At 56.2% G+C, this 17,051-nt stretch overlaps 5 protein-coding genes across 5 annotated transcripts; all 5 read right to left on the reverse strand.

The window, feature by feature from the left end:
* Positions 1–692: 692 nt before the first annotated feature.
* LPMP_355910 (hypothetical protein) lies at positions 693–1,208 on the reverse strand (the record flags this gene model as incomplete). Its single annotated transcript, XM_010705219.1, has 1 exon — positions 693–1,208. The coding sequence occupies one exon, from the start codon at positions 1,206–1,208 to the stop codon at positions 693–695; it is 516 nt and encodes a 171-aa protein (XP_010703521.1).
* A 2,001-nt stretch (positions 1,209–3,209) lies between these two features.
* Positions 3,210–4,622, reverse strand: LPMP_355920 (eukaryotic initiation factor 3-like protein; the record flags this gene model as incomplete). The annotated part of the gene is made up of 1 exon (XM_010705220.1): positions 3,210–4,622. The coding sequence occupies one exon, from the start codon at positions 4,620–4,622 to the stop codon at positions 3,210–3,212; it is 1,413 nt and encodes a 470-aa protein (XP_010703522.1).
* Positions 4,623–5,510: 888 nt separating this feature from the next.
* On the reverse strand, positions 5,511–6,281 carry LPMP_355930 (hypothetical protein; the record flags this gene model as incomplete). The annotated part of the gene is made up of 1 exon (XM_010705221.1): positions 5,511–6,281. The coding sequence occupies one exon, from the start codon at positions 6,279–6,281 to the stop codon at positions 5,511–5,513; it is 771 nt and encodes a 256-aa protein (XP_010703523.1).
* A 731-nt stretch (positions 6,282–7,012) lies between these two features.
* On the reverse strand, positions 7,013–12,607 carry LPMP_355940 (hypothetical protein; the record flags this gene model as incomplete). The annotated part of the gene is made up of 1 exon (XM_010705222.1): positions 7,013–12,607. The coding sequence occupies one exon, from the start codon at positions 12,605–12,607 to the stop codon at positions 7,013–7,015; it is 5,595 nt and encodes a 1,864-aa protein (XP_010703524.1).
* Positions 12,608–13,419: 812 nt separating this feature from the next.
* Positions 13,420–14,763, reverse strand: LPMP_355950 (hypothetical protein; the record flags this gene model as incomplete). The annotated part of the gene is made up of 1 exon (XM_010705223.1): positions 13,420–14,763. One exon carries the CDS (start codon positions 14,761–14,763, stop codon positions 13,420–13,422), a length of 1,344 nt encoding a protein of 447 aa, XP_010703525.1.
* Positions 14,764–17,051: the final 2,288 nt, after the last annotated feature.

A 17,051-nucleotide genomic window follows, 5' to 3' on the forward strand; every position in this document is an offset into this window, starting at 1 on the left:
TCCACACTACAAGGTAACAAACAAGCCAACAGACGAGACGCAGTGGGTGATTCGGACTGCGGCACTGCGGTGATGTCCCTGCAAAGCCACGTCGAAATCGGAGCGTTCCCCGTGGGCCTTGGCGGCAACTAAAAAACTCTCCATCCGATGCACGGAAAGGATGAAAAGAGTGAGACAAGGAGAGAGAAAGCGAGAGGAGGGAGAGGGGAGTCAGATGGAGAGGTCGCATTGATATTGCAGGGAGAGAGGAAAGACGAGAGCACGCGTCCCTGCGATAACTTGGGTGAGAGGGTTGCGGTGACGTCGAGCGTGGCGGGTGGGGGGGGGGGGACGAGGTCACCCATTCCTTGAACAGGGCTTCTGTTCTTTTGAGTCTCTCGCATACGGCCGATAACTTTCTTGCGACACATGGGGTCGTAGTGCGCCATCGTTTGTCACTGCGCACCACAAAATCAGAGGGAATTGTGAACGGTGGAGAGAGCCATTCTACTGATGTGAATATGCATCATCATTGATGCATGTCTAGGCACATTTCGCGCAGCTGTAATGGTGGTGGTGGTGGTGGGGTGAACTGCAGAGAAAGAGACGCGATTGGCAAGAGGGGCAAAACAACAATGAGGCGTGAGATGAAGAGTACCCAAGGGGAGAGAAACGAGGGAGGGGAGCTGTGAAGAGCAAGGTGGCGCACACTGCTACTTCTTTGGCGGCCCAGCTGCACCGGCGGCCGCACTCCACTCCCTGTTGTCCTTCGCCGGGGCGGCACTCTCCGCTGTGAGTGGAGCGCTCGAGTTCGGGGGTTCCCACGTGACGACGGAGTTCAGTATCACGTTATTCGGCACGCACAGAACAGCCTTCTTCTCATTTTGGAGGTAGATGTAGCGTGTGTCCCAGTCTACCACAGTGCCAGAGACCATGGTGGGACCAACGCCGATGGACACCTTGTTGCCCGTGCGGAGCGCTCGCTGGCCAGAAAGGGCGATGCTGGCGACAAAGTTCGCTCCAAAGTCCTTGCACGCAAACCCAATCGTCGCGCCGGTGACTCCTGCAGCGGCGATGAGGGGTGCTGTATCGACGCCGAGAGTGCCTAGCACTGTGAAAGCCAGCACCCCCTCTACTGCCAAAGCGGACACGCGGCTTGCGATGCTGCGTTGCCCCGCGTCCGTGATGATGCCTGTACCTTCGTAAAGCGAATTGAAAAAGCGCTTCATTCTCTGCTACGCTGTGCGGCCCCGCTATCGTTAGCTGCTACGGCTGCGCAAGGGTGAGTCATGTGTGTGCGTTGATTTTGACACGTGAGGGTCGAAGTGGCTCCAGGGTGGGGGTGCGCAGAACGACTTGGTAGAGGGACATGTGCACAAGTCGACGGGGGAGAGAAGGAAGCACGAAAGAACAAGCAGCAGAGGGAGAGGGAGGGGAGAGGTGAGAACCGTGCCGATCAGAGGCCGAGTGCTATAATGGCCCAGGGAGCATTCGTCCAAGTGGAGGACCAAAATGTCAGTGCACTGTGAGGCGCTAACCGTATATGAAGGACGGAGCCGAGTGATGTGCACCCCTCAGTGTGTTCGAGTCCGCAGCAAAGGGGTCTGCGGCGAGCCAATGACGCTAGCCACGCCGAGCTCACCTCAAAGGCGGTCCCACACAAGCGAGTTTGATTCCCACACAACCCAATAAGCGTTATCACCCCTGCACACTGGCGTACTCGAACATATCCGCAGCCCTGCGACTGGCTTCCTTGGGTGGCCCTCTTTGAGCTGTAAGCGTGCACGCACAAGCCACTAGGGCATCGTCGCGGCACACTCTCCTGACGGCTCGTACGCTATACTACGCCATTCGCTTGCCCTTTCTGGCTTATCGAATGCCCGAAATGTTTTTGGAGGTCGGCCTTTCCCATTAAATACTACTCTCCTGCCCGCTCACTAACGTCGTCATCATTTTTTTTTTTTTGCACAAAGACGTACCTCCACACTCGCACAATCGCAGGCATACACACCCACACACAGACCGATAGTGGAAGGGGGCGTCCGTGGATGCCCACGACCTCCCTGGTTTCCTTTCAGGAGGAGGTGTCCGGCACAGGGAGAAAGGGACATGCCATTAAATCACAAGGAAACATTTAGATAAAAGACAATACACTCCACAAAAAAAAAATCAACATCGCCAGAGAGCAGCAAAAAAACGAAAAACTGTTGCCCTTATGACGGTGCATCGCGGAGCTATTTCGGCTTGGCCACCGTTTCTGCTGTCACAAAGAACACGTGGTGCAGGCACAGAGTTTTCATTTTCTGCGCGCGAAAGGACCCTGCCAAGCACACCCTACCCTGATACACGCCGCGGCGGACAAGAAGTGATGCAGAATGGGGATGCATGGCTTAACACACAGCAATGTTCGTGCCGATGAGGGAGAGCGCGCGTACTCTACAGACCGGTGCTAGCAGCGCCTGCCGGTTTGGCAGTCTGCTTGTTCACGATGGCCGTCTTAGACTTTCCGTAGTCATCGCGACGACGACCGCTGGACCTGAGAAACTGCTGGTACTGAGCGGAGTTGGTATCGTAGATCATGATGAAGGCGGGAAAGGGAAAGGGAGAGCGAGAGGAGGAGAGGCGAGAAGTCGTGGCACCGTCAAAGCCTATTGAAACACATGCAGATCGCTGTCAATGGAGTAATATATCAGAGTGAGCGTGAGAGGCAAAACGAGACCCTGCAAAACATGCGCGTAGCGGTGCAGCGGGTGCGTGTGATATGACCGGTGGTGGTTGCACAGATGTGAGAATCGGCGCCGTTCCAAGGACAGTTCGTTGAAAGAGAGAGAGAAAAGATGCAGAGAACATGGTGGAGAGTTCACAGAGGCAAGGAGAGGGGGTACAGCTGGGCATGAAATAGCGGAGGAGGTGTCATGTCGTGCACGCTCGCCAATGTCTCCCCATCTCTTCGGTTCCGGTACGCAGACATACGCACACACAGAGAGAAAGGTAGTTATATATATAGGATAAAAGGGGAGGGGAAATGGCGTAGGAGAAAAGTGGCGCTAGAGCGTTCTTTCTCGGCGTTGTTCGTTTACGTGTGAATTGTTTACTCTCAGATGGTTGACTTAATCGACTTACAAGAGTGCTCGTCAAACAGAAGTCGATACCAGCGCTGTCAAGCTTTAAGAGGCAGAGACACATGAAGCCGGAGAGGGCACATGGTGTGCACGGCGCCAGCACACCCGTTAGGGCTGTGGCTCCATTCGGTTGGCATTGCACTCGTCCGAGGATTCCACTTTCTCAGCTTTCTTCGGGGCCATGTCATCGAGCTCCTCGGCAGCTGACCTCTTGTAACTTGCCTCCGTCGTGGTTGGTGGCCCAGGTGATGTCACCGCTACAATGGGCCGCGGTGTCGCGGGGGTCCGGTCTACTTTAATTGCCGTGAGCAGATATCCAGCTGCCGTGCTCATGTTCACCGTAGGGTGGGTGCGCTTTGGCAGCACCTGGTGATGGCGGTACCACGTTTCAGATATTTGAATGTTCACGCAGTCGTTGCGTAGCTCAAGGAAGATTTTGGTGAGGTCTTCTGGGAATGGGCTGTAAACGACAATGTGGCCACCGCACGCCAGGAAGGGGAGCAGGTCTGACACGGCACGCTGCGGCGACTCGTCGTCGCAGATGACAAGGGAGTCTGCCGGATGCTCGAGCAGAAGCTGCCGCGCCTCGTGTCCCTTCACCCACTGAGTCACATCAGTGCTAGTGTGGTGGAGCTGAGGTCGCCCCGCGGCCGCTCCGCCGTCGCCGCCCCTTTCAGTAGACTTGGCGGTGCCCCTTACTGACTCCTTGCCCTGTTCCGTCAGCCCTTCAAGAAACTCGGGGTTACGCGGCACCGCTTTCCATCGTTCCTTGACAAGAGGGAGCTTCAGCACCTTGATAGCAATCGTCGGGTTCGGCTGCGCGTTCTTGTCGAGGATCTGGTAGATGCGTCCTTCGTCACACATGCGCGTTAGTAGGCTGGCCGGCAGTACGCCATTTGTTTTTTCGTACAGAACGACACGGCTGTTGTGGTGGACGTCGCTATGATGCAAAATGAGAGCCACCGTATCGGCGCGCAGGCGAATGCACCGCGCGTCGTCAGTCAATTTGTCGGACGGGTTGATAGTGGGAAGGTAGAGCTCCGCCAGGTTGTCGACGGTGACGCGCTCCACCTTGAAAAGGGTGCCGTACTTCTTCTGCTTCTTCTTGATGTACTTCTCCTGCGCAAAGTTCGTTTTGGTGCGGTAGCTCGTGCTCTTCTCGACCAGTGTCTGGAGGAGCTCGTCAAGGCCTTTCTCGCGACGGATCGTCGCCACCTCGTTGTTGGAGAGTTGCTGATTCGTGTTATCATCCACCAAGTCACGATTATCCTTCACCTCCTCGCCAACGCCAACCTCGGTAATGTCCAGATCTGGGTACTCGTTGCTCTCCACAAATCTCTTGCCCGCGTGGTCGAGGTGGCACACGCCACCGTAGCGTGTGCCGATCAGCGTCGCCGCAAGGGCTGCACCAGATCGGCCAAGGCGTACTTTCACATCCTTCTTGATCTGCAGAATCTTGTGAGACCCGCCGCCGCTAATAAAGACGTAGTCGTCCTCCTGAATGAGATCTGAAGAATTCATTCGACCTGGGAAAAGGTGATTCAGATGTGCCCAACGATCGGTGGCCGCTGCGACAAGAAGGGAGGGCAGAGGAAGCAGAAGGCCAAGAAACAGCCGACACGGCTTCCTACACGTGGGAGTGCGCCAGCGGTGGTGGCAGACTCGCCAATAGTTCCTTCTTGAGATCTTCAGCTTTAGTGTCTCGACTCTTTCTCTTCGTGTTGGGTGGCCGGTGCGCATGCGCGGAGAGTGGGGAAGAGAAGTATCAGTAGAGCGGGTAGAGAGAGGGTGTCTGAGAGTGCAGGGAAGAAGTCATGACTCCAAGCCGCAGATGCGGGGGCAACCAACGTATGCAACAATCGGTAACACGAGAGTACAAGACATGCACGCTGAAAGGCAAAGAGAGAGGCGCCTTTAGGCGCGCCGCCCATTCATCGACGCAGAGAGGAAGCGTGAAGGGGGACTTCAACAACCTTCAACAACGCCGCGGCCATGTATGTATTTGCTCTTCTCTCCGCTCCGGCAGGCCAAGCGCTAACCGGAGACCACTGCCCATTTCGATGCAAAAAAAAAAGGAAAGACCACAATAAGGAGGCCTCACAGTTGGATGTAAGTACCGCTATCCAGTGAACGTTGCCTTTGCTGGTACATGGCCGGCGCTCCTAACAGGAAGGACTTGGTTTTGCTCCCGCAGCACACAGCCGTTGTGCGGCAGTCCTTTGGCATTCCTGCCAATACATAGCAGGGCGAAAAGTGCGACCAGTGTTTCTCCAAGACGCACCCCAACATCCACAGGCAGAGAGAGGCAGCACCAGACTCACACCGGCCAAGCAGATAACTGCGTTCGCAGACACACAGGAAAGGAAAGTCATTCACTCATTTTTTTTTCCGTGGCGCTCGCCTGCGAGTCTAGCGTTGGTTGCTGTGCTTGGGTTTTTTTTTTTTACATCGATCTGCATAGCGCTCGAGTTGGCACCGCAGCTCCGTCTCCTCCTTTACAGTGGTGGTCATCTGAACGCGGATGGACTGGAAGGATGCGACGGCCGCCTCCACTATCGACGTGGAGGAGTGTTCCGTGGCGTCATTCAAGACGTTTGTAGCGTTCTCTGCCAGGGACCTCGCGCGTAGATGAGCCAAGGCCCCGTCTACCCAACGTACATGAGATACCCTAGCAAGGAACTGCTGCTTGTAGGCGACAACGTCACGGCAAATCGGGTTGTCCAGCAATAGCAGCCTGCTAGAGCACTGCTGAGAGCTCCCTAGGGCCATGCCAACGTCATCAAAAGGCACGTGTCGCTGCAACACCAGTTCAACGAGACAGGGGAGCGACACGAGCGGCTCAAGGGAGGCGAAGGAGTGGAGTTGATTGCCCTCCAGCATGCACCGCTCCAATGCCGTGCATTTGACAAGTGCGCTAATGTCCTGGAGGCTGTTCTCGGCTGCGTTGAGGAACGTTAACTGGGGCGCAACGCTCTCCAGTCCTGAGAGCGTGCTTAGCTTGTTTCCAGATACATCGAGTACGCGCAGGGCGCAGCAGCGGAGAAAGGCGTTGGCGCCGATAGTCTCATACCCCTTGCGCCGTATACTCACGTGAAAAAGGAGGTGGGGATCATACTGTTGCGAGGAGGTGAGACAATCGTCTTCCATCAGGCTGGTTTCGGCGCCCCTTTTCAACATCATGACACGTCAGCGAAACGCAACGTTTTGCCCTGCGAATCCGCTGCTGCGTCATCGAACAAAAAGGGCACTACGAGACACTAAAGAGGCCGACCAGGAAGCGTGGCGCTGCAGGGGCAGCCAAGTGGAAGTCGGGGCCCAGAGAAGGAGAGAGGAGGCGAGCAGTGCTGCATAAAGTGAAGTGGAAAAACGTGCATGCGATGGGCCCACCTTCACAGCGCGGGGCGCCGTAGCGAGCGGAGCGCTAACCGGGAACGGGAGAGAGGCGGGGGCCCAGAGGTGCGGCTTTTTTCTGTCTTCTCTTTCCCTACCGCCGTCGTCCTCTTCAGGCGTGTACACACGACCATGCCACGTCAAGACGGGGATGTTCAACGACACGGAGTAGCACGAATGGGTGATGATACTCTCCGACACAGTCTAGCAGGATGTCAAATCAGCTGTGATTGCCCCTGTGAGTGTGGGCAACACAGCTGAGGCCATCGCATTCTGCGTACCTTCTTCTTAATTAGTTTGACGTGTGTTATTACGCGTCTGTGAAGCGTAGCAGCAGTGCTTGTAAATCTCGACAGGCAAACGTCGCGTAAAAACAAGATCCCGTCCTCCCTCTTCGTGGCAGCGTTCTGCAAATACAACGGCGAATTCGCCTGCCTGAGGATGTGTTTGCACGCCCCGTCCAATACACACACACACAGGCATGGATCCAACCTCACTGCGCACCATGCAGTACCATTTCATCAGTGCTGGCAGTGGTGCAGCATGGCCTGCTGCTTCAGCCTGCGTTGAGCGGACCAAAAATCTTTGACACGCTGCTTGTTCCTCACCTTTCGCAGTCGGCACGCGCGAAGCTGAGCCGGCAGTTCGACCTCAAACACGTCACACAGCTCCTCTGTCATAGCCTGGAACTGCTTATGTCCGCGTACGCCATCTCGGCTATCCAGGATATGGAGTACCAACGCACTTACGCTACTACTGTAGCCCATCTCCAAGTCGAGGATTAGCCGGCCTACTTGATACTGCTGAAGCGGGGTCAGCATCGACGCCATTTTCTCTAGCCGTTGAAAGCATAGAACAAGAAGTCGCTCCGGCAGCTGTGACACAGTCAGGCTGGCAACCGCCTGCAGTATGCTAAGCAGCTGCGAGACGTCCAGCTTCACCTCGGTGGTAGCCTGGCGCTCGAGGGCCTGTAGCGCTGCCGTCACAACGATCTCGTCGTTGATGCTGAAGTGAGCATGGCACTGCACAAGACGTACGATGGCGCTGCGACGGCACTGATCAAGAATGGGAAGCATCCGAGTGTCGATGGCGTCCAGCACCGGCTCCACGATTGCCTCATTGCTGACCTGCAGCACCGCGGTGAGAACAAGCTCTAGGTCCTCGGACGGAAGCAGTGGGACATCGTTTTGGATAGGAGGGAAAACGATGGTCTCGAAGCGGCGCAAGACGGATGTGTCCATGGCGATGGCCTTGAGGAGAATGCAGCGACTATGGGCGTCGGCGCGTTCGTAGCACGAGGCTAGCGCTCTGTCAAAGGCAAGACTTTCGCCCGCAGCAGCAGTGGCGGTGCCTGCTGGACTTGGCTTCGACTCTATCGCCATCAGATCCCACGCTTTTAGCCGACTCATGCTCTGGACCAGTCGCGCAAACTCGCTCGGCTTCAGCTCGTCGCTGCGGTTCAGGAGCATCCAACATATGTGACGACCGGTTGTCTCTTCCGAGGCAGACAGGGATGAGGTGGTGGTGACGAGCAGCCCTGTGACGGCGGCTAGCCAGTGCTGAACGGCGTTGAAGATGCTCAGCACCAGTTCGGTCACTGGTAGAAGAGGGAACGGCGAGTGTCCTGGCGCTGCTGCCTCCGCGCACTTCGCAGCAATTTGGAGGAGCGTCTCCAAGGCCGAGACGGTATTGCTATCTGAAGAGGCCATGACGGCCTTATACAGGCTGGTGAGCTGTGCCGCGGTGAAGACCGACTTCAGGAGAATGTCTACGGTGGATGGCAAGAGGACGTGGTGCTCTGCTAGCAGCTGCACCAGCGCCGCCAGCTCGCGCCACTGGACGGGCGTGGTCGCCAGAATGTTGGGCAGGAGTTGCTGCTCGACCTTCGCCACAACGCCCTGCTCACGTATTTGGTGCAGAAAGGTCGGATATGATATGAGAAAAACCCGCAGCGCATCAAGGGTGGAAATGTGCTCAAGAGAGAGGAGACGATCGAAGGAAGTACGAATAAGCTCCCGACGCTCCTGCTGTTCTCCCTCCTCAACTTTGTGCGCCGTCAATGTCATTGACCAGAGCACGTCGTCTATGTGCGAAATGCTGCTCTCAGCTGCCGCTGACTTCATTTCGGCAAGCCGCTCCACCAGGGTGCCACGATCGCTGCGGAAGAGGAGATACCCCTGCAGTACCATCATGAGCAGGCTCTTGTCTGACTCGCTGGCGTCCTCGGCCACCGCCGATACCCGATACAGCAAACTTCGCAGCAGTCGCATCGGCACCTCCTCATGACGCGCTGCCAATGCGGAGAGCACGCGGGCAATCCAGGCGATGGTCATGTGAGGCAGGTGCGCTGCAACAATCACCTCGTTGATCTGCATTGGCAGCCTCTTCGCGATTGTGACGTAGTCGTTGAGATCGATACTGGCATACAGATCAGTCTTGGAAAGCAACGCCAGCACTTCAGCGGTCCCGGCAGGGTACTGCGCGACCAGCTGCAGCAATTCCCGCTGGCTGAAGTCGCTTAGCTGTGGCTGCAGCTGCTGTGCCACAAACGGTGACGCGTGAGGGAAAAAGAGGGACAACCTCTGCAGATGGGCGAGGCCTATCTGCTTCAGCTCGACAGCTCCAAGATACGGGACGAGGCGGAGGAGGCAGGCCTCCAACTCGGCATGGATTGCGACGTGACTCTCAAATACATCCTTGTCGTCCACAGCGTCGTCCAGGTCGCCTGGCTCCGCTTCGTCTTGGGGCACAACGCCCTGCAGTTCCTTTGACAGACCTGCCATGCAATCGAGTTGACTCGAAGCTCGGTTGTTCGATACCAAAGTACTCGCGGTGCCGCGCTGGCTGTTGGCCAGAAGAAACGCCAGCTGCGCCACACAGAGGTGCGGCACCGCCAGCGTGAGGTGATGTAAGAAGCTGACGATCAGCTTCAAAACTGTGGTGCTCTGCTCCTGGCTGTCTACAAGGTGCCCCATGGCGAGGCGGCGCTGCAAGGTCCCGAAGGCGATGACGCCAATCTGCAGGTCCTCGCTCAAGGCGGGCACTCTACGACGCCTCTTGACCGCCATCAAAATAGCAGAAACGACGTGGTAGAAAATTCGAATGTCACACCTGGCAAGAAGGGCGCTCACGAAGGTAGGAAGCATCGAGGGAAGTGCGATGGCGAAGTCAATGCGAACGGCACAGACAAAGTGCGCGGCGAGAGGTGGCACGCTAAGCAACGCGGGGCAACTGTGCTCATCTCCTGCGGTAGCGATGGAGTCGCTATTCATCGTTGGCTCTGACCACGCGTGATTCTGCGTACTGACCTTCCTGTTTCCGCCCCCGGCCATCGCTGGGGCAGCTGTACACCAAACTGGGGATACTTGATCCTCTGCTATCATCGACGCACGCTCCGTCAAGCGGCGAGCTGCGACAAGCATGACACGATACGGCTGTCTGCACCCCACCTGTAGCATAAGGCTCAATACTTCTTCCACATCCGCGTCCGTCACGGACGTCGTGAAGGCGGCGTCGAGGGCGATGCGAGCGTCGTTAGTGTCAGCCCTGTGTTCGTCTGGTGCGTCATCCGCGTCCTCGAAGTCCTCCTCGGGGCTTTTGTCAGTAGCCGGCGGGTTGTCCTCCTCTGCGATGAGCGGCGTCTGTTTTTCTCTATTTACCACACAACTCGTTTCGCCTGCGCTTGAAAGCGCTTCGGCCTGAGGGGCACTGTCCGTCGTCAGCGCCGTGTTCTTGCTGCTCTTTTCGGTTGTCGCGAGACACTGCAGGTAATGCTCAAACCACACTCGCACCGACTCGCGACGGGCGGCATTAACGGCAGTGTTCCCGCTATCGAGCGCCCCGATGGCGATCACGTAGCGCACAGTGCGAAGGAGCATCGTGGTTTGCACCTTTAGCGCATCCGCATGTCGAAGGATGTGCTCTGGAATTCCACGGACGGACAGGACACGCTGGCGAAAGACAAGCGCTATGTGCTCCGACGTGGTCGCCTTGAACTCGATTGCTAAAGGAGCGACGAAGCGAACAAAGGCGAAAAAGCTGTAAAAATGTCCATCGCTGATGAGACGGATCATGTGCGTTACCAAGCGCCGCTTGGCCTCTTCCGTCGTGAAAAGCCCTACTGCCTTGGCAAGGATGGGGAGAGACTCCATCTTCACTCGCTGAGGTGTCCGGTCCTTCAGGATGGGGAGCACCAACACGCTGAACAAGACACGCTCGTCCATGGTATCGTCGTCCGACAGACATTGATGCATAAAATAGCCGTCCACGTACGCACTCAGCGCACCCAACGCCGCAACGCCTACCAGGATAAAGTTCCCTTTACTCCGGGTCGATTCGCCGAGGTTCTTCACGGTACACCCTTTCCAGTCAATGGAGCAGACAAGCGCTCTTATCATCTGGTTTATCTCCGTTCCTGCCTCTGGTATCGCCTGTTCCAAGTGCTGGGCTGAATTCAGAGACTGATGGCACTTCCCTAAGAAATAAAGGATCGCACAGAGATCGAGTGAGAGTGGCACCTTCGAGGATGGCGAGTTCTCCGCCCTCCGTAGAGTCGCATCGTTCTCTTCGCCTCCCTTCGCTGTTGTCTGCATCTTTCTGAGTACCTCTGGCGCCACTGTCAGGCTGTACAAGAGGAGTTGACGACACAGCGACCACGGTAACTGCAACCCGAGGCTCAGTAGTAACGACAGTGCCACATTAGGCGCGAGTTGTGACTCTGCCAAGACGTCGGTACCATCGTCTCGCTGAAAGCGACTGCGCAGCATCTGGTAAATGTTATCGCGGTACAGAGATCTGCGTTTTGTATAGCAAAGTACCTCCGCGAGAACATCGAATTCCATGGTAGTCGAGTGCTTTATAATGTCATCCGGTACCCCGCTCATCCGGCATAAATTCCGACTTCGCACGGCTGACATGATGGCCGGTAAGTAGCGGTTTTCCTCAATGGAGAACGTTGAGGGATGGCGCAGGACGCACAGCAGGTACTCCATCAGATTTACTCGACACGCGGGCGGCGCGGTGCGTGCGTTCGAAATTATACGCGCAAAGTCCGACATACAAACACGACTCGGCATCGGCACAAGCGACGCTGAGAGCGACGCCGTGGTGTTCGACGAGGTCACGTACTCCTCGAGACCACTTGGCAACTGCGCTTCTGGGGAAACCCCCGGCTTGAGGTGTGCGACTCCCGGCGCCGCTCCGCTGGGAGCCGGCTTACATTCCTGCCGAGTCGCCTTCAAAACGGGCACGATCAGTGCATCGAGGCGCCTGGTGACTGTTGCGATGAGAGATAGATCAGGGGCGGCGAGAAACTGCTGGCATCGCAATGGGTCGAAGAGGAGAAGTGTGGTAAGCAGAGCTTCAATTGCAGTGCTCTCGAGTATGCTCGAGTGCTCCTGCGCCGTTGTACTGCAATAGAGATTCACTTGGTGCACAAGCGCAAGCCACAGTGCCGGCGGAGCTGAGAGAGTCTCCAGAGTTTCGGACGGCAATTTCAGTGGGTTGTTGTGGGTCACACGGTGTAACCCGTAGGCGGCGGAGAGGAGAATCAAGAAGGGCTGAATCTTCAGCTGCTCACTGCACGTTGTGTGTGCTGTCAAGAGGGAAATACAGCGACACAATCCCCTAATAAACTCGCTTGGCACCGTTTCTGTGGGGGCATTCCCCCCAGCTACCTTCCTTTGGCGATCGAGCACATCACACAAGAAGGACAGCAGAACCAAACACTGACCACAGGAAAAGCTGTCGATACTCTCCTGCACCCACCGCAGCACGCTCGAATCCATGCCAGCTATTTCCCCCGTCAGATTCCCTCCATGCATTAAGCCAAGCCTCTCCGTGTCTTGGTGGTAGGCACACCAGCGAATTATAGCGTTAAAGCCACGTCGCTTGACGTCCCTTTGCTTCGCAGACGACACTGGTGCGGCATCGTTACGCCTCCTGGAGATCGGCGGCACGGAGTCGCGGAGCTGATGTCCGATGGCGCTGGGGTTGAGGATCTGCTGCGCGTCTGTCTGGAACAATGATGAACTTTGGCGCAGCGGAGGTGAGAAGAGCAGTATCAATGGCAACCTCGACGCACCAACAAGCAGGTACGCGGTCCTGAGAAGGGCCATTACAACGAAGTGAAAACCAAAAGGAAATGCACTTGATCGGGGGTTGAGGGAGGCAGGCAGTTGCGTCCGTGGCAGTGGCTCGTCAAGTGCCTCCCTGGACGCTGTCGTCGTGTACTTGCCGAGGGAACAAGTCCAGTGGAGAAGGGAATCCAGGAGCAGAGATACCGCACCAAGGGCGCAGAGGAAAACCAATGCGGAGAGGGAGGAGACAGATGAGAGAGGCATAGTACATGACAGCGGCCTCGAGGGCAGCTCTGTATTGAGTGAGATGGGGTATGAGCACGAGGCGGCAATCACGGCAATACCGCTACCAACACCTTTCATTGAATCCCTACGACCCATTATGTGTGGGAAGGGGGGATAGACAGTGCTCCTTGGCGTTCAGCTATGCTTTTTTCGGGGTGCACTCCGTCGCGACGTCTCGCAAAAGACACCCACACCCTCGACATTTTCTCCGGGCGTGCTGCGGTGTGACCGTTTTGTTCTTCCTTCGCCCAGTGCCTCTTTTGCACTTCACATTCACATGACTGCAGACGTGAGAAAAGGCACGCACGGACCGCCTGGCTGCGAGGATCGAGGGATGGCGTGCATAGAGAGAGAGAAAGAGAGATGGATAGATAAATTGGCAGCGGAGGAAGGAGAGGGGATACGGTGAAGAAGACGAGGTTGTTCAACGTCACACGTACACGCAGCTCTTTCCCCACTTCCTCATCTGCGCACCCTCACAGACGCGCGCAGCAGATGCAAACGCAGAGAGAGGAGAAGCGACAAGGGTAAGAAACACCACATTCGCGGGAAGCTGTGCCATCGAGTCAAGTGCAGCGCTGAGAAATAGTCTCCATAACGCCCTTCATAGAGCCTTTTGTTCGATCCAGCTGCACTCGCACGAGCTGCAGTTGTTCCTCGTTGAGGCTCTCCAGGTCTGTCACGGTTACCAATGTGCTCTGTGTTACGTGTATCAGCCGCACTGGGTCCGCCTCTTCAGCCTTGCGCTTCCGTTGGCGGTGTGCTGTCTTGCCCTTCGCCGTTGTCTCCTTCCCTTTTCCTATGGACGATGGCGGCTCAACGTGCACCTCTGCTTCGCGCAGCATCGTCGCCGTGAGACCGGAGGAAGAGATGTTCAAAAGGCGGGAGAGCAGCGCCGCAGCGTTCAGCCCGTCTTCGAAGCGACTCTCCTCACGCATCGCAACGAGGAGCGACCAGGCACTGCGACCCTTGGCTTGTTTTCCACCTAGCAATGCTCGCACCTGCTCGTATGCGCTCATTACGCGCTCGTTCAGCTGCCACTCTGCCGTGCGTTGCTGGTCGCACTGCTCTGTGTGCGCCGCATCTCGGCGCATCTGTGAAAGCAAGGCACGCAGCATCGGTGCTGAGAGTGAAGCGCGCAGCTCTGCTGATAATTGTCGGAGGAGTTGCTCATCGCTCGCTTCGCAGACAGTGTTCTTCTCGCCGGTGTCCGTATCGGAGGAGTGGTCCAGTGTGCCTGGGGCGTCCTCGCAAGATTTCGATCCGGGAGCAGCATTGCCGGCACCCTTGACGCCAGATGACAAGGTCATAACACTCTCTATTGATTCCGTGTACGCCGCGTACGCGGTGTGATGGTTCACGAGTTCGCGCCACGCGCGTTGCGCAGTCAGGGTGCCTTTGCGCCGAAGCACCTGCTGCAAGTGTATCTCTGCCTCTTCTGTGGAGATGATATGACTCGCGCTGAGGTAAAGGCGGCCATAGAGCCTTCCTCCGAAAGAAATGGCTTCGCCAGGTGCAGTGGACAGGGTCTGATGTGAAATGGCGAAAGAGCGCTGCCCCGTTGCCCTATTGTGAGCCTCCTGCTTGCCGTCGACAAGGGGGGGCACGGTGTCCCGCCACGCCTGTAGCGACCAGCGTACATGCACCAACTTTGAAAATACCATTGCCGCTCGCGCGACGTCATCCATGGTGCAGGTAAAGTGACAGTAACGCGTCACGGCAGCAAGCCAGCGGTCATCGATGGCGACGCTATGCATCGGCGTCGCATGGCTCACCGATGCTCCTTGGGAGGTAGGGGGTGGAGAATCCACATTCCTGCTGAGCTCATTGGCAGTGGCAGAGGAAATGCCTACGCTACCGTAATGAATAGCGCCGAGTTGTGCCTTTTCAATGAGGCTTACAAGATACATGCTGTGCAGCAGCTGAGCCAGGTGCGCATTCCAGCTGCCCCGCTGTGTCCATCTAGGGGGCGCCGTCACCGTATCTGTTGGGCCATCTGCAATTGCAATAACAGGGGATTCTGAGATAGGCGTCGAGTCTACCAAAGCGTGTACATATTCAGACACGACAGTCTCACCGCGATGCGCTGGGAGTGCAGCAGAGGAGGAGGACGGCATGGGAGGAGGTGTGGAACGCACGAGTCGATACTACGCGTCTCTCAAGAGCTCGCCTACTCAAGCCAAACTTCAAAGGGAACGTGTAGCTGCCACAAGAGGCTACCTGGTGTGTGATACCACCGGTATGAGGTGAATTCAGTGTATCCGTGCTTGCTGCAGCTGGGCGAAAGGGTGGCAAGTGAGATGCGCGCGCCCATCTCTCGCCAGGCTCAGCGGACAGAGAAGCGGAGAGCTGTGCGCGCGTAAACCAGCACGACCGCACAGCACTCGGCGTATGTAAAGAAGACTTGCCTGTCTATGCAGGTCCCTCCACCCTGCCTTCCCCTTGAGTAAGAGCGTCTCTGACGGAAGTATGGGTGTGTGTGTGTGTATCTACGTGCGTGTATCTGACCCGTGCCAGTATACAGAAAGTAGAACATGCGCACCGATTCTGAGAGACTCCACAGAAGTGATAATAATAAGAAAGCACAGAGCCCGAGATCGGCAGCGTGCGGGCGTGAAAGGCGTTCACCACTGAGAAGTAAACAAGATGGAGAGGTATGGGAAATCAAGGGGGCGAGCGAAGAAGTGGGTGCGCGAGCACAACGAAAGACAGGGGGAAAGTCTCATAAACATCGTTTAAGGATCATGTACGCCCTCTACAAGCGCTGGAGGTTGTGCCCCAGGGGCGAAGGGAGGGGGGGGCAGATAGAAGGCATCGCACAGGGCGCAATGACACACGTGCGAAGACAGAACGCCTTCTCAGCGCTTTGTACGTTCTATTACACAGACCTACTCGGGGCCCCATTCATTAGCCTTCTCATGCAAGCGCAACCACAAAGAAGAAACACAGATTGGGACAAGAGACTCATGGTGTGCCAGAGCGCCACTGCTGTCAAGGAAAAGGGTCGCCCCGCCCAAATCTCGCTCTCCAAAGCCTGTGGGAGCGAGCGAGAGGCTCCCTTCACTCATGGAAACTATTAGGACTCACGACGACGCATTTCAGAGACAAGAGTGGACGGATAAAGGTAAAGAGTATCTACGCAGAAATAAAAAGTGTCCTCACAGGCACGCTTGCGAGTGCACCAAAGTCACGTTGTGAGACGTTATCCAGCACGTGCTGTGGCTAAGATGATTCGGTCTTTACTGGAAAGGGGGGCGGACGTGGGGAGTCCCTGTAGAGAGCGCTCTCTAGCGCTTGACTGAGAGGAACACAGAAAGGCAAAAAAAAAAATGAAGGAAGTCACTGAATGTGTGCGCACGCAGGCACCGGTACATACTTATTTTAGACAGCCATCCACTCCCACTGCCTAACATCAGAGTCCACCGCATAGCTCCCCATGTATATAGTGGATGAGCAGGGGGGGGGGATGGGCGGGTGGAGGAGGAGGAGGGGATAGAGAGACGGCAAAAGCTCACACAACGTGCAACACGGAGGACAGTCGTGCGTGTTATCGCGCTTCTGCACTTTTCAGACCACCCCACCCCCGCTCTTCCCAGCACTTCGGTGCGTCCCAGCGACATTATCAGTCTCTATAGGTGTATGTATGTGTGCATGCATGGATGGATGTGCGCCTGGCACTCAGTCTCGGAACAAATCAGCAATCTATGGAGTCAAGCAGTCATGCAAGGAGATGCATTTCATTGTCTTCAAGAAGCAAAGAAAAATATGTATGTTCCCACAAAACCAAAAAAACTTGTCGCTGGCGACCATATGTGGGTGGGTGGGAAGCTGTTGCATGCCAGAATACCCCAAGAGTGGTGCTAGCAGGGCGATGGTTTCCTACTAGGGGTTCTGAGAGGAAGAAAGAAGGCGTGAGGCTGTCCTTCACCAGACTCGCAACTTCGTGCGAGCGATGGGCAGAAGAAGGCCATGACGGAGTAACGTCTACTGTGTATTCGAGCTCTAATGGGAGACCTACAACTCCACTTCAGCAAGAGCCAAAAAGATGAACTCATTCTTGGCCCCATCGGGGTACATCTTCCCACGCTCACCCGAGCGATCTTCCTCAATACCACGAAGAGCAAGACAAGGGGCGGACAGCGAGAGGGAGAGAGAGAGAAACAACATGGCAAAAACAAAAAGAAAAAGAGAGAGGAAG

This window comes from Leishmania panamensis (assembly GCF_000755165.1).
Source record: "Leishmania panamensis strain MHOM/PA/94/PSC-1 chromosome 35 sequence".
Lineage (NCBI taxonomy): Eukaryota > Euglenozoa > Kinetoplastea > Trypanosomatida > Trypanosomatidae > Leishmania > Leishmania panamensis.